This window comes from Aptenodytes forsteri, unplaced genomic scaffold (assembly GCF_000699145.1).
Source record: "Aptenodytes forsteri isolate BGI_AS27 unplaced genomic scaffold, ASM69914v1 Scaffold15, whole genome shotgun sequence".
Classification (NCBI taxonomy): Eukaryota; Metazoa; Chordata; class Aves; order Sphenisciformes; family Spheniscidae; genus Aptenodytes; species Aptenodytes forsteri.
In genome coordinates, this window is record NW_008795129.1 from 18,402,503 (window position 1) to 18,415,116 (window position 12,614).

Here is a 12,614-nt window from a genome sequence, read left to right on the forward strand (position 1 = left end):
TATCTGGCGAGGAGAAAACACAAGGTCAAGAGGCAGCTCTCCTCCTCCTCCTCCATGGAAGAAGACGGGAGCGATGAGCCCTGAGGAGGACGACGAAGAGAAGGGGCGGATGGCTGAGACCTGCCGCTGCCGGGCTTCCCCTCGGGAGTGACGGGGCGCGGAGGGCTGAAGGGGCCGGAGGAGGCAGCGCTGGGGTCGGGAGGGAGGAGAGGAAGGCGAGAAGGAAGCGGGGGGTTTGAATCTCCCTGGCTGGATTATTTCTTCTCAGGGGAAGCTCCCCCTGCCCGGGGTGCGCGGGCGGCGCTGCCATCGCTGCCCGCCGCCGGCCGCGCCTCGGCCCATGGCCCCCGCGGCGAAGATGGTGCTGGGCAACGCTGCGAGGAGAGCGGGAGCTGCTCCCGCGCCCCTGGGCGTCTGGAGACCTTTCCCCTCCTCCTGCTGCTGCTGCTTCTCCTCGCTCCTGGATGTGAACAGCTGGGTGCTCTTCTACGGCTTCTTGTACCTGGCCCTCTATGCCCAGGTGTCCCAGTCCAAGTCCTGCGACAAAATCTCTTGCTTCTCGGGTCATTGTGTCAACTCCACCTGTGTCTGCGACCAGGGCTGGGTGGGAGACCAGTGTCAACATTGCCAGGGCAGGTTCAAGTAAGTCTCTGCTTATTAAAATTCCCCTTTTCTCCTCCCTACACCCTTTTCCTGTTGTTTTCACTTGCCTGGTTTTGGTTTTGTTTTTTTTTTTTTTGGCATGTGTCTGCTATGATTTTGTTCATGTGTGGTGGAAGTATGTGACAGAAGTTAAGGATGAAATAGGCTCATCCACCTCATGGTCCCACCCTCTAAGAACACAGGACGCAGTCCTCTGATGGAAAATTGTACCTGCTGACTTACCGCTGAAAATAGGCTGCTCCACTTGATGGGAACTGAGAGACAAGGAGAAATCGGCCTAAAGCTGTGTCGCTGCTGTCCCTTCTGGAAGTGTCATGGAAATGACATGTGCACTTCATGGAGCTGCCCAGGGAGCAAAAATTACTAGTGGATTTGAATGACTTTTTTTCCTTCTGGAGAGTGAAAGTGTTTTGCTTGTTCCAGTCTTCCTCCCTTTCTGTCAAGTATCTTAGCTAAGTGGGCATTAGTCAGGCATATTCAGGATAACATAAGTATAACTTAGTGAAATGTACATCACTCATGACAAGGTTTGTAGGAGCAGAGAGTGGTAAATGTAAAACAATAACATCTTTGCAAAAAGTGAGTGGTCAGTGAAGCTAGAACTACCTTCTCATTCTTAAAAGTGGATGTGATACCAAGTCGTTGATCAGTGAGAAGGAAGCGCGCCCTGACACTTGCTTTTCTATATGTAATGGAAAAGAAGACTTAATTTATAGGGCTGTCACTTCGCCCCCGCCCCCTTTGGTATCAGTATAAAGACTGCCTGTGAAGAATACTGTTTGCTGTTATTTTGCGATATAACCTTGGACAGGACATCTCATTTAATTCCCTTGTAAAACACTGCTTAAAAGCTGGAACTCTATTTATTAAGTATATTGACATATACAGCTGGAAAGTGTTCTAATACCTAGCTAATAACAATATATTGTTGAGGCTGTGTCTTACAGAATTCAAATTCTATCTTTGGAAAGTACTTTAATAGGTAAAAGTATCAATAATTGTCTATTTTAAATTGTGTTTAAGTGCAGTTTTCTCTTTGGAGTACTAAAATTAAGCTATATAATTTACATCTCTTTTAAACATTTAATCTGAGGTCACTCATCCCTAAATAAACAAAAAGTAAAGCCAGTAACTTGTTAGCTTGGGAAGTTAAGTAGCTCTGAGTCAGACATGTTGGCTGAAGTAATGTGCATGCTACAGAGGAAGAAATAATTCACTGATAATATCTGGTGGATTAATGCACCAGTGAGATTATAACTGAGTTATAAAGGTATTATGCAGATAAGATGTATTATATATGCCTTATATGAACTTGGTAATAAGATTTTAAAGTTCGTCAATTGTTGCCTGTGTGTATTGAGGATTTGGGGTTTGTCCTGCTCTGTGCTGTGGAACAATGGGCTAATTGCGTAGGGATTGAGAGTGAGGAGAGGAGGCCCAGGTGAATCTTCTTTGTGTGCGACGATCTGCAGGAGACAGGCTTGCAGAGCTATTATTTCCTTGCTTTAAAGAGATTACTTGTATCCTTTGCCTTGATGCCACTCACAACAGACCCTAATGGTGCAAGGGCTGAAGCAAATTTTCTTTTCCTAAATTTCAAAGCTTGTTGTGAATTAGTATATTCTCTGAATGGTTGCTGGAGCCTTTATCCAGTCCTTACAGGTATTTCCTTGATTATCCATTAAAACACTTATGTTTCTTTACATTGGTTGTATTCGTTGAGTGAGGAGGCACAGTGGTTATGTTTTCACTTCTGGTAGAAAGTTATTATCCATCCCCACCTAGAGGAAGTTCTGCCTGAATGTTGAAAGGGCACCTCTTCTGAGCTAAGCTAACACAGTGGCTAGCTGTGCTGTTAGGAGTTTTGGTGAAATCGAAATAGATTTCTCATTAACTACTCTATATTCTTTCATGCTTAGCTTTAGAAATCACAGTGATGCTTGCATTACGATTTTTATCATGGAGGTAAGCTGTTTCTATTATTTTGGAGACCTATTTTTTTACTGAGGACACTTTCATAGTGGTATCTTTGATAGCTCATCTTTAATCTTTATTCTTAGAAGCAAAATATACTCTGCAATGAAAATAAGCATTCTAAGATTTAAAGCTTTTTCAAATCCTCTGAGTTGGGGATGGCATGAAATATGTTAATGTGTGTTACAATGCAAGCAGCTGCTTGGAGTGGTTGTATTTTGAATCCTGAAAATTCAGATGGGTGTTGAATGGGTGATGAGTCAAGTCTATGTATTGCCAACTGAAGAGTTGGAAAATGAGTGTTAGTCTGCCTTAGGGCCAGGTGACTGAAGACCTTTCTGACTTCTGTGGCGATTGATGGTTTGATTTATTATCGTGGAACATTTGCATATTGTTTCCATTTGTCTGTGAAGCGTATCTGCTTTATACGCAAGTAGCCATGGCTGGACTTTTGCAGCAGTGGTACTTTAATTTGACAAGTTATGTTGGATGTATATCACTTTTGCAGCAGTTGCTTCTGTCAGTAAGAATTATTACGGAGAGTGTTTCAGAATGACATAAAGATTGAACAGTGTGTTTGGCTATTATAACTGCATTAACAATTAATTTATGGGCTGTAGATATGATCTGTACAAATGGTAATAGAACCTTGTGTATTATTCTAAACATTTACATTGTTTCAAAGTTTCAGCAGTTTCAAATGCCTGGGTGCATCTCTATTATGCAAGATTAAAATTGAACTTCTAATGACCTATATTGGACATGTGTAAAGCCTGTTTTCTGTCACTAGATTATTTGAGGAAACAGATTTTTAAGGGTAGGCTTAAGACCCTTTTATTTTCAAGTGTTTTTATTTTTCTTGATACAAACAATGTATGGTTATTTTTGCTCTTCTGGGACTGAGAGGCTTGCATTAGCAAGCATCAGAAACATTACTGTAAGAGAAATAATCTACCTGGGGTAGCTTGGGACCATTAATTCTTTGGTGAGAGATGTATAGTATTTTTGGCTTTGTTTTATTTCTTTTTTAGACTGAGAAATAAGTAGACACATCAAAAATAATTGATCAATCTTAGTAAGCAGGTGTCAATTGACAATACTATGGTAACCTTGCCTTTTCCCTGTAGGAGAACTACCAAGTAAGTAGACTACTTTGCAAATGTTGCTCTGGACTGGATGAAAGAAGGGTGGGTGAGGGAAAGAATGGGCAAAAAGATTCTCTAGCACTATTTTATTACTCTTATTTATCATGTTTTCTATTTACTCCTTGTATTGTGAAGCATGTAGTAACTTGTTATATAAATGGAAGTGTTGTTATTCTTACTGCATTGTATTCGCATACATGTCAGTCTTTTTTCAGAATGATCTAGGCCTCATCTGTGCCTGGCAGTAAATTATTTTACTCTCTGTTCAGGATGGATATCTGAATGCAATTCTGACTTCTCTCTTAAACCTTTCCCCCCCTTCCCTTCTGCTCTGACAGAATGCACACACTTTTTTTTTTTTTTTAGGTACCAAAATAAAAAAAGGAAATTTAGTTATAAAAAGAGAGGGGAAAGGAATTCTGTCTGCCTGCCTACGGGAGACAGGTGAAAGATAAGAAAGTTAAAGGGTGAGCAAGTTCTGTTTTTATAGCAGGGTGCTTTAAACAGCACAGTTCCCAAGATGTAAACAAAAACGCAAGCATAAAAACAGTGTCCAGTTTTATTCTGACAGATTGATTTATTAAGGTAATGAAGTTTCTAATGCTACATCTGCCACTCTTTCTTCCCCTATCCTATACCTTTGAATTTGTTGTTCAATTACAGTTTTCATGATGATATGAGTTTGGGCAGAAGGGAGAAGGAAAGGTTGCCCGTATCACTTGTGTTGTAAGACTCCAGGGAATTCAGGGAGACAAACATTATGAATGGCCCAACTGCAGGAAAAGCTGCAGTCACAGCTTCTATGTATTTAGATGTCAAAGTCAATCAATCTTGAGATGCAGCACTACAGGTTTCATTAGTTTTGCTACTCACAGAATGACTTCTTAGAAGAAAACAAGTTTCCTTCAGGTTGGAGCAAGAAGTTACTCCTTTCGCTAGCTCTGGTTTGTACACTGGTGTGTGGAAGAGCATTAGAGAAAAAATTGTGCATGAAACTGCTCTTCCTCTTAAGTTTTTTGAGTACCTGAATGACTGGAAATATCCAGTCTTCTAAAATGCTGTCTTTAAAAAAAAGTAGATTGTGTCTTCAGGTGGTTATCGTTTATTTGATAACTTGTGAGTCCCAGTTGGCATATGTAACGAAGCAGACTGCACAGGATAGGTGAGCACCTTTGAGTACCTACGCTTCAGTTATCTGTCCTAGATATCTAGATGTTATGGAGAGAGTAAGAGCAAATTGATCTGTTTGATTATTAAACCTTGTCTCCAGATGTTCTTATTGCACTTCTAAATTACCTCCTGCATGTTCTCCTTAATTTCTACAGCTCCTATAAAAGACTCTGCATTCTTCAAGGACAAAACAATTTCCAAGTACAAGAACCTTTGCAACTGAAATGTTAAAAGGGTATCAAATTCTATTATTTCAGGCAAAATTCTTATTTCTGTCTAAAACTCTGAATTCTGCTGTCTGCAGAATGACTCACGCAAGGAAAATGTCCTTAAATTGCAGATTTTAAATGAACAATAATGTTGTATAAGAAATGATCTTTAGAAAAAAGAAGTTCGTTTCAGCTGCAGCCAGTTGAAGTTCATGCTGCAGTGAAAAGGGGTGACTTTATCCTTCACGCTTCTTTTTGATTACATCTTTCCACTTCTTATGTAAGCATGAATATTCCTGCTGAGAGTTGAAAAGTATCAACAGGAACATATCTCCTCACTTCCCAGCCAACTTTTTTTTAAGCCAGCTCAGTTTCCTCATGTTACTTCACTTGCATAAGTCTCTTGTTGACGCAAAGGAGGTAGCAGGAATGAGCAGGTGTAGATGGGAAAAGAAAATTGTCCCTTTTAGAAGTGGTACAGACTTAGTTTGCCTTAACTTTAATGTGAAACAACATCACCATTAAACTGGTGCAACTTCTGTTATACAGGGTGAAATCCTGAGTCAGGCTATCAGTTGCAAAACTGCCTTTGTCATCAGCATGGCCTATATCTGATTCAAGATATATGCGTAATTATTCCTATGGACATCAGTGGAATTGTGTGTGAGATTTTACACCTGCAAGTTGCCTTTTTATAAGTCAACATGTGAATGTTAATGTAATTAAACAAGTGGAAACATCAGTGATTATGATTTTACCCTTGTAAAATGTGATCTTTACTTAAATTGATTTTAGTGGTGATGCTCTGAAAAATATTTCTTTCAATGTGAGTTATTCTTTCTGTATTAAAATTTTAAATTACAATAATAGTTCATATGATAAAGAGATTCTGAATTTGTAAGGAATACATTTTTTTTATTCAAATCTTGTTTTGCAATGTAGAAGCATAAACCATATGACCATACTAAACTCCTCCTGCACTGAAAAGTGTTTTTTTGAAAGGAAAGCAATCTTTCTGAAAACTTTTAAAAATTATTTTTATTAGAGTGTATTTTTTGTTGTTGTTTAATACTTCCTGTATAGAATCACTTAGGTTGGAAAAGACTCTTAAGATCACAGAGTCCAACCGTTAACCTGACACTACCAAGTCCACCACTAAACCTGTTGAATGTTTTTTTTTATGGGTTTTTATGGACAAGACCAGAAATGAACTCTCTGATTACCTGTTCATACAGCTTGCCTTATGCAGGCTGTAGGGTAACTCTGAATTAATTCCTGTTTGAGTTGAACACATGCTTTAGAAAAGCATCCATACGTGTCTGAAAACACTTCCACTGACTGAAAGCCCATTACAGACTTTCAAAATTCTTCCGTTGGTTAGTTATCCTCACCGTTTTCTAAAACCAGCAAAAACAAATGCATAATCCCCCTAATCCAGGAAATCTACCCTACCTCATTTTTTGTCTCTTTGAGTTGCCCTGTTTTCTCATGTTTTGAATCAGGCCTTCATTGCAGAGTCTTCAGTATGTCAAGTCTGCGTTCCCTGTGTAGGTGAAAACAGTCATCTTTTCCTCACTGAGAATGGAGGAGGAGTGCTCCTTGAGTTGTTTCAACATAAAACAAGTTTTTCCATCCTTGATTGCTCTCTTGGTTTTTAGCCTGCCTTATTTTATCAGTGTTCTTGAGCTATGAATGCCAGAACTAGATGCTTGTCTTTTGGTAATGGTTGTACTGGTGAAATATAGAAGCAGAGTAACCTCTCCCCTCCTGCTTGGTGTCCTGCTACGTGCAGCTGCAGAGAATGCTTCTAAGCTTAGCACTGTGCTGGCAGCTCAGTCCATTATTTTCTGCCTCACAAGTCTTCTCAGAGTTGCTGCATCCTCAGTACCAAGTGATTGATATGTGGCCCTGCTTTTCTCAAACTAGTCACTGAACTGAACACAGCCTCCCCTATTCGGAGTGATATTTAATTGTGGGGCTACAAACATGTATGTGTTTGGGATGGAGCTATGCTCTTTTAAAAACACCCCTTTCCCCTGCCCCTCCCCCCTAGCAGTAGATAATTAACAATGTACGGAGTCCCTTCCTGTGCATAGGTCTGAGACCATCTATAGGATTGAATCCAAATGCAAGTTAAGCAAAGGGCTTGTGGATTCTGGAGTCTAGTTTGTTTGCAGACTAAGCAGTTTGTTACTTAATCAAGTAAGTGTGAGAACAGATGTCTGATGACCCTGTCAGGCCTTCAGACAGCACCAAAGGCTGGTTGCCATTGCTATGGGTGGGTAAAAAGCTCAGTTGTATCAAATGTATGCTTAAGTCTATCCATAAATGATACATAAATGCCTGTACTGGTTATAGCATTTAATATTTATTATGTTTTAAATTTAATTTGGCAAACAAATAGTCTCTCACTGTGTATCTCTTACTTCCTTTAACCAAAAAGAAGGCATGCTGATCATATTTTGGAAGGCATTACCATAGTACGTCATCTTTTTAAAATGAGTATGAGTAGTTTTTGAGAGATCAGTCTATCACACTGCACTAGAAATTGATTTAATTGTATCAAAATGTAGGCAGAAAAGGTGGGAGGTAATATGAGATGCTACAGGAATATCCTTGGGATATTCTTACACATACTACCTGAAGTACTGGTGAAAAAAACCTTACTTTAAAACACTACTACATAGACAATAAAAAAAAAATGCATTGGAAAACTCGTGCAGTATTGAAGAATAATTATCTGTCAGTGTACATGGAATTTATTATTAGCTATATAGTCTAGTCTTGGAAAACATGCTACAGAGTTGATGTAAGGAGGAATAAATGATGATACCTGAAAACACAGGTGCTCCAGTGAATGGCAGCAGTTAACAGTAATAAAGGAACCATAGTAAACTATAAGCAAATTGTATGTTTTTATGTGAGGTGGGTGAGCAGTGGGAATTTTCAAACTAGTATTATAGGTTGCCCTATATATTCTTGAAAGCCTAATGAGTAGACATAAGAGTTGCGTTGATTTCAGAGCTCCATGTGGAGTAGGACCCTATTGAGAAATGGTGGAACTGAGCTCAACACTGTCTGTTACGTAGTGTTCATTCACAAGGTCCAAGAACGGCGTTCGGCTTTGAAGTCTCCTGCAGACAGAAAAACCTAAAGCTGTTAGGCCTCTGGAAAGTAATTTAGCCACCAATTCTATAGAATATTCTAGGGGCAACATCTTGAACTCTCTATTAATGCAACAGCGTTTTGCAAAAAATGAATTCACTGTAAAATCTCTCCCAAAATTTGGAGCTTACATCACTCATCTGGAAGAAATGGATTCCAGGATCTGTTTGAATCAGTATTTTGTATTTCTTAGCTAAGGATGGAAATGTGCTACTACCATCATGTGATGGCAAAATATCTAGTTTGTTCATGCAAATGATGTTTAGAAACAAGCTAGCTGTAGAATATTTCCAAGTTTTAAGCAGCACATGCCTGAGAACTGTGATTTGGGTAGGGAATTTTGAAGCCAGGATATTTTAGGTTTACCTGGCAATGGAACAAGTACTGAAGTGCTTAAAGATTGGATGCAGACACATAAAATGACACACAGCATCTACATTTTCTTATGGATTTCTTCCATAATTTATGTGCTTCAGTGTCTCATCTGTAAAAAGGAAATAACACTTCCTGACAGGTTAAAGACTTGAGGTGACCCACTACTGTAATGATGAGGGACAGCTAATAAGCTAGGTACAATTTTAGAGAATGCATTTCTTCCTACAATGTGATAAATACTATAGCATGAAGTACTGTTGCCCAAACTGTGCCGTATATCTCAAACAAATGAGTAAAAATTGCTTCCTCATTAGGTCAGACGGCCCTAAAACTTGCAAGCAGTCTGTATTATTGCAGAATATTTGAATAAATTAGGAGAACAAATAAATTGTTAAGAGAACAATATATTAAAGAGAATCCTTGGAAGAAATTGTACATTGTCTGTCACTGATAAGATTTTATTGCAGAAGGTAAGACACCCCCCCCCCCAAGCCCCCCCCCCGACCTAACCCCCAACCTTGAATTAAATCTTAAAAACAAAATACTGTGATACGCTGCACTACTTAACGGATATTTTGAAGAGCTACTGCTCTACTTGTATGAATACAATGTTCTATATTAGTTATTACATTCCTATATCAGTATCAAAGAACCATGCATTCCTAATTTGTAGGGTAATTGTATTATGTTATTACAGAATTGAGAGTCTGGATTCACAGTCTTTAAATGTAGATTTTTATTACAGACATACACTTTTATTTTGTGCATAGAGGTATGTTTGTTCCCATGTTTTTGAGTTTTCAGCTTGTTCTTTGTTACCTTGAAGGCTAATAACTTGCCTTCAATGAAAAAGTGGACCATGTTGAGTATGTCATTTAACTACTGGGATGCAGGAGCTGGGACTGAAGAACAATCGGAAGTATCACAAAAGGACCAGATTTTTAACTGCATACGTTACCAGTTGTGGCAGTAAAGTGTGAGCAGAAATGACTTTGGTCAAAAGCCTGGGAGGAGAGCTGGGGTTAATAACGTCTTTAAATGCTCTGGTGAGATTTGCAGAAACTTTCTATTCAAGGTGTAAGAAAACCATGAGGCACTGTGGAACAAGAAGACAAATAGCTTTCATGGATTGCTACCCCCAATCCAAGGATAGAGATAAATTAACCAGAAAAATATCTTGCTAGTCATGTTGCAGTTTAAAATACTTTCTTTTTTGTAATGGATAGTAGTGGTAAATGAAATATGGTAAGCTTAATTTTCTTGATAATGTATCTCAGCTTTCAAAAATCAAGAAAACTTTGATACGCTCTGACTTGTATAAAGGAATACTTGATAATTCCAACTTTATTAGTAAGACTGAAATGCTGATTAATCCAGCTGTAGGATAATTTGCACCTTTATTGTTCTTTTTTGAATCTGTAGAGGAAGAGTGCATGTATGTAAAAGTATGTATTTCTCACAAAGAAAATCCAAAACAATAAACCCAAACAAACACAAAATAGCTCACATTCATGTTTGTGTGTGCAAGCCCAGTTGATGAATGCACTTTGGAGGATACTTGGTAATCAAAAGTATATGTGGTATATGCAAGATGTACCACAGCAGTTACGGGGAAGAGGGAAATGAACTGTGTGTTTCATAGGAAGTATCATAGAGCTGCTGTAATTAAGCTGCGTGCTTCTGTAGTTCTCTCATATCAGCAGATCTGTTTTGTTTGCTTCCTGAGTCAACTGAGGCTTTTCTAAAGGGTAACTTAAAACATTGAACAGGAGCTGGAAGGTGTTATTGAAAAATTACAAATACTGGACAAAAAAATGGCTGCTTTTGAAAACATACAAATTTGCATTTGTGTGCACAGCTGTAATGTCATGTTAAGACAACTGTGTTAGAAAATATTTTTGCAGACGTTTTCTAAAACCTTATGCTGATATAATTATTAAATCCAGAACATTTGTATTTAAAACTTTGGGTTTTATCCTGAGTATTTTTAATAGTGTAGCACTTTGTAGGAATAATCTGTGAGCATCTATTTTAAAATCAAAATGACACAATTTTTCTAGAGTTTTTAATTTCCAAATTGCTTATACTATTTTAGTTTTCATGGGGAAAAAAAAAAACTTACCTATATTCTAGGAGGTACTTACCTCTACACATCTGTATTATACTTTGTATCTGGATATCTTATTTAAGCACTAGGTAGCTAGTCATCACAATGGCCTTGAGAAATAAGATGCTTATTTTCTGAGCTGTTTCACACGTAGGAAACCTGAAGTTGTGTGGTTGTCTTAAGGTAACATAACAAATAAGTGACTGAATTGAAATGGAAGCTTGGGAGTTTATACAGTTTTCTGTAATTCTGTCCCAGTCCTCATTTGAGGAAGACGGAGTTGTTTTCAAATTATACGTTCTTTTTCTGCAAATATGCAGTATAGATTGGAGTGCTTTGTTTTCTCAGAGACCTTTACTATGTAACATAAGTAGATACAGAAGACGATATGAAGCTTATTATTCAGGTATGGATACACAGCTGAAGAGTTTTGTGATGATATTTTAGACTGACTGTTCCAAACGCATACTGTATGTCATTCAATGAATATATGGGGGGCCTCTGTTAATGCAGGTATAAATACCAATATAGGTTAGAGGTTGATGAGTACTTTGAGAATTTATCTTAAAAGGTGTCCTCCATTCAAATGAGCCAGGACATTAAAGCTGGACTGTTTGTAGTTGGTCTGTCTATCTTGTTTTTAAAGGAGGCGGGGGGAGACAGGGAACAAGCAAACCACAGTTTAATATATTGAGTTCACAAAAGATGTTCATTAACAGAAACACTGCTGGATTATTTATTTTCAATTTTATATACAACCTTGGAGTGCACTTACTGCTTTTGGGGTTTGTATGCATTCAGAAATCTGTTCTCTAATGTAAAACTCTGAGGTGACAGGCAGCTGAACATAAGCAGAATATTCTTTTACAGTTAGACTTAGGTTTTCTAATTTAGATTGACTGCATTTATAAGTAGCAATTGACTGGAAAGCAGAGCCAGTGTATGTTAGATTCTTTTGGAATGATGGAGGCTTGCAGTGCTGCACTGAAATGGAATTTGAAAACATTTTCCTCTGAATTTTTCCTTTGCATTGTCTTGACAGTTTTGAGGTCATGCTCAGTAAAGATCTTAAAAAGCCTTACCTACTATCATTAAAAAAACCTGTGGTTGAAGTTCTTGCCTATTAAGGACATTCATTTTAAAGAGTCTTATGCAGTTCTTTGACACATCACCTGTTGCTCTTCACAGTCACTTTTTTTTTTTTTTAGAATCATTAAGGTTGGAAAAGACCTCTAAGATCATCGAGTCCAACATCATTGGTATATGATACATTACTGATGAAACTCAGTATTAAGTTTTAATGCAAGTAGGTCACGCTGCCAGGGAGAATGGGATAAATATCCAGAAAATAAACAGCACAAAGACTTGGCTGAAATGTCAAAAGAGCATGATTGTGAGCAATTACCAACTTCGTCCTTGATCACTTTGCATATCTTCTAGTTTACAGGACCAGTTGTCCAGTGTGGGAGTAAGAAGCTGTTCACTGAGCTGCAGTAACAACTACAGTAGTATGGGGAGAAAATAGGCAGCAGGGTCAACTTTTCTTCAAAAAGAGATAGTATCTTTAGAATAAATTATAAGTCTTGTGAACTGGCTGAAGATTTTGCCTGTCGTCGGTATTTTTTCCTTGATCTATCATTCACATTACAGAGCCACGGCAATGGTAACAATTTCTATTTGCTTTTTTTGAAATGGAGGATTATTCTGATTTTAGCATGTGAATATCCTAAATACTGTCCTTCTCCTGTCATCTAAGTATGTTACATAGCAGGCTGTAGCCTGCCTCTTTGATGCAGTGTATTGTAA

General features: G+C 38.2%; 1 protein-coding gene across 1 annotated transcript in view; it reads left to right on the forward strand.

Annotated features, from left to right (window-relative positions):
* Positions 1 to 340: 340 nt before the first annotated feature.
* Positions 341 to 12,614, forward strand: part of ATRNL1 (attractin like 1) — a 557,444-nt gene continuing 545,170 nt past the window's right edge. Inside the window, 1 exon segment of the mRNA XM_009277899.1 lies at positions 341 to 642. Within this exon segment, the coding sequence (XP_009276174.1) occupies positions 341 to 642 (302 nt within the window).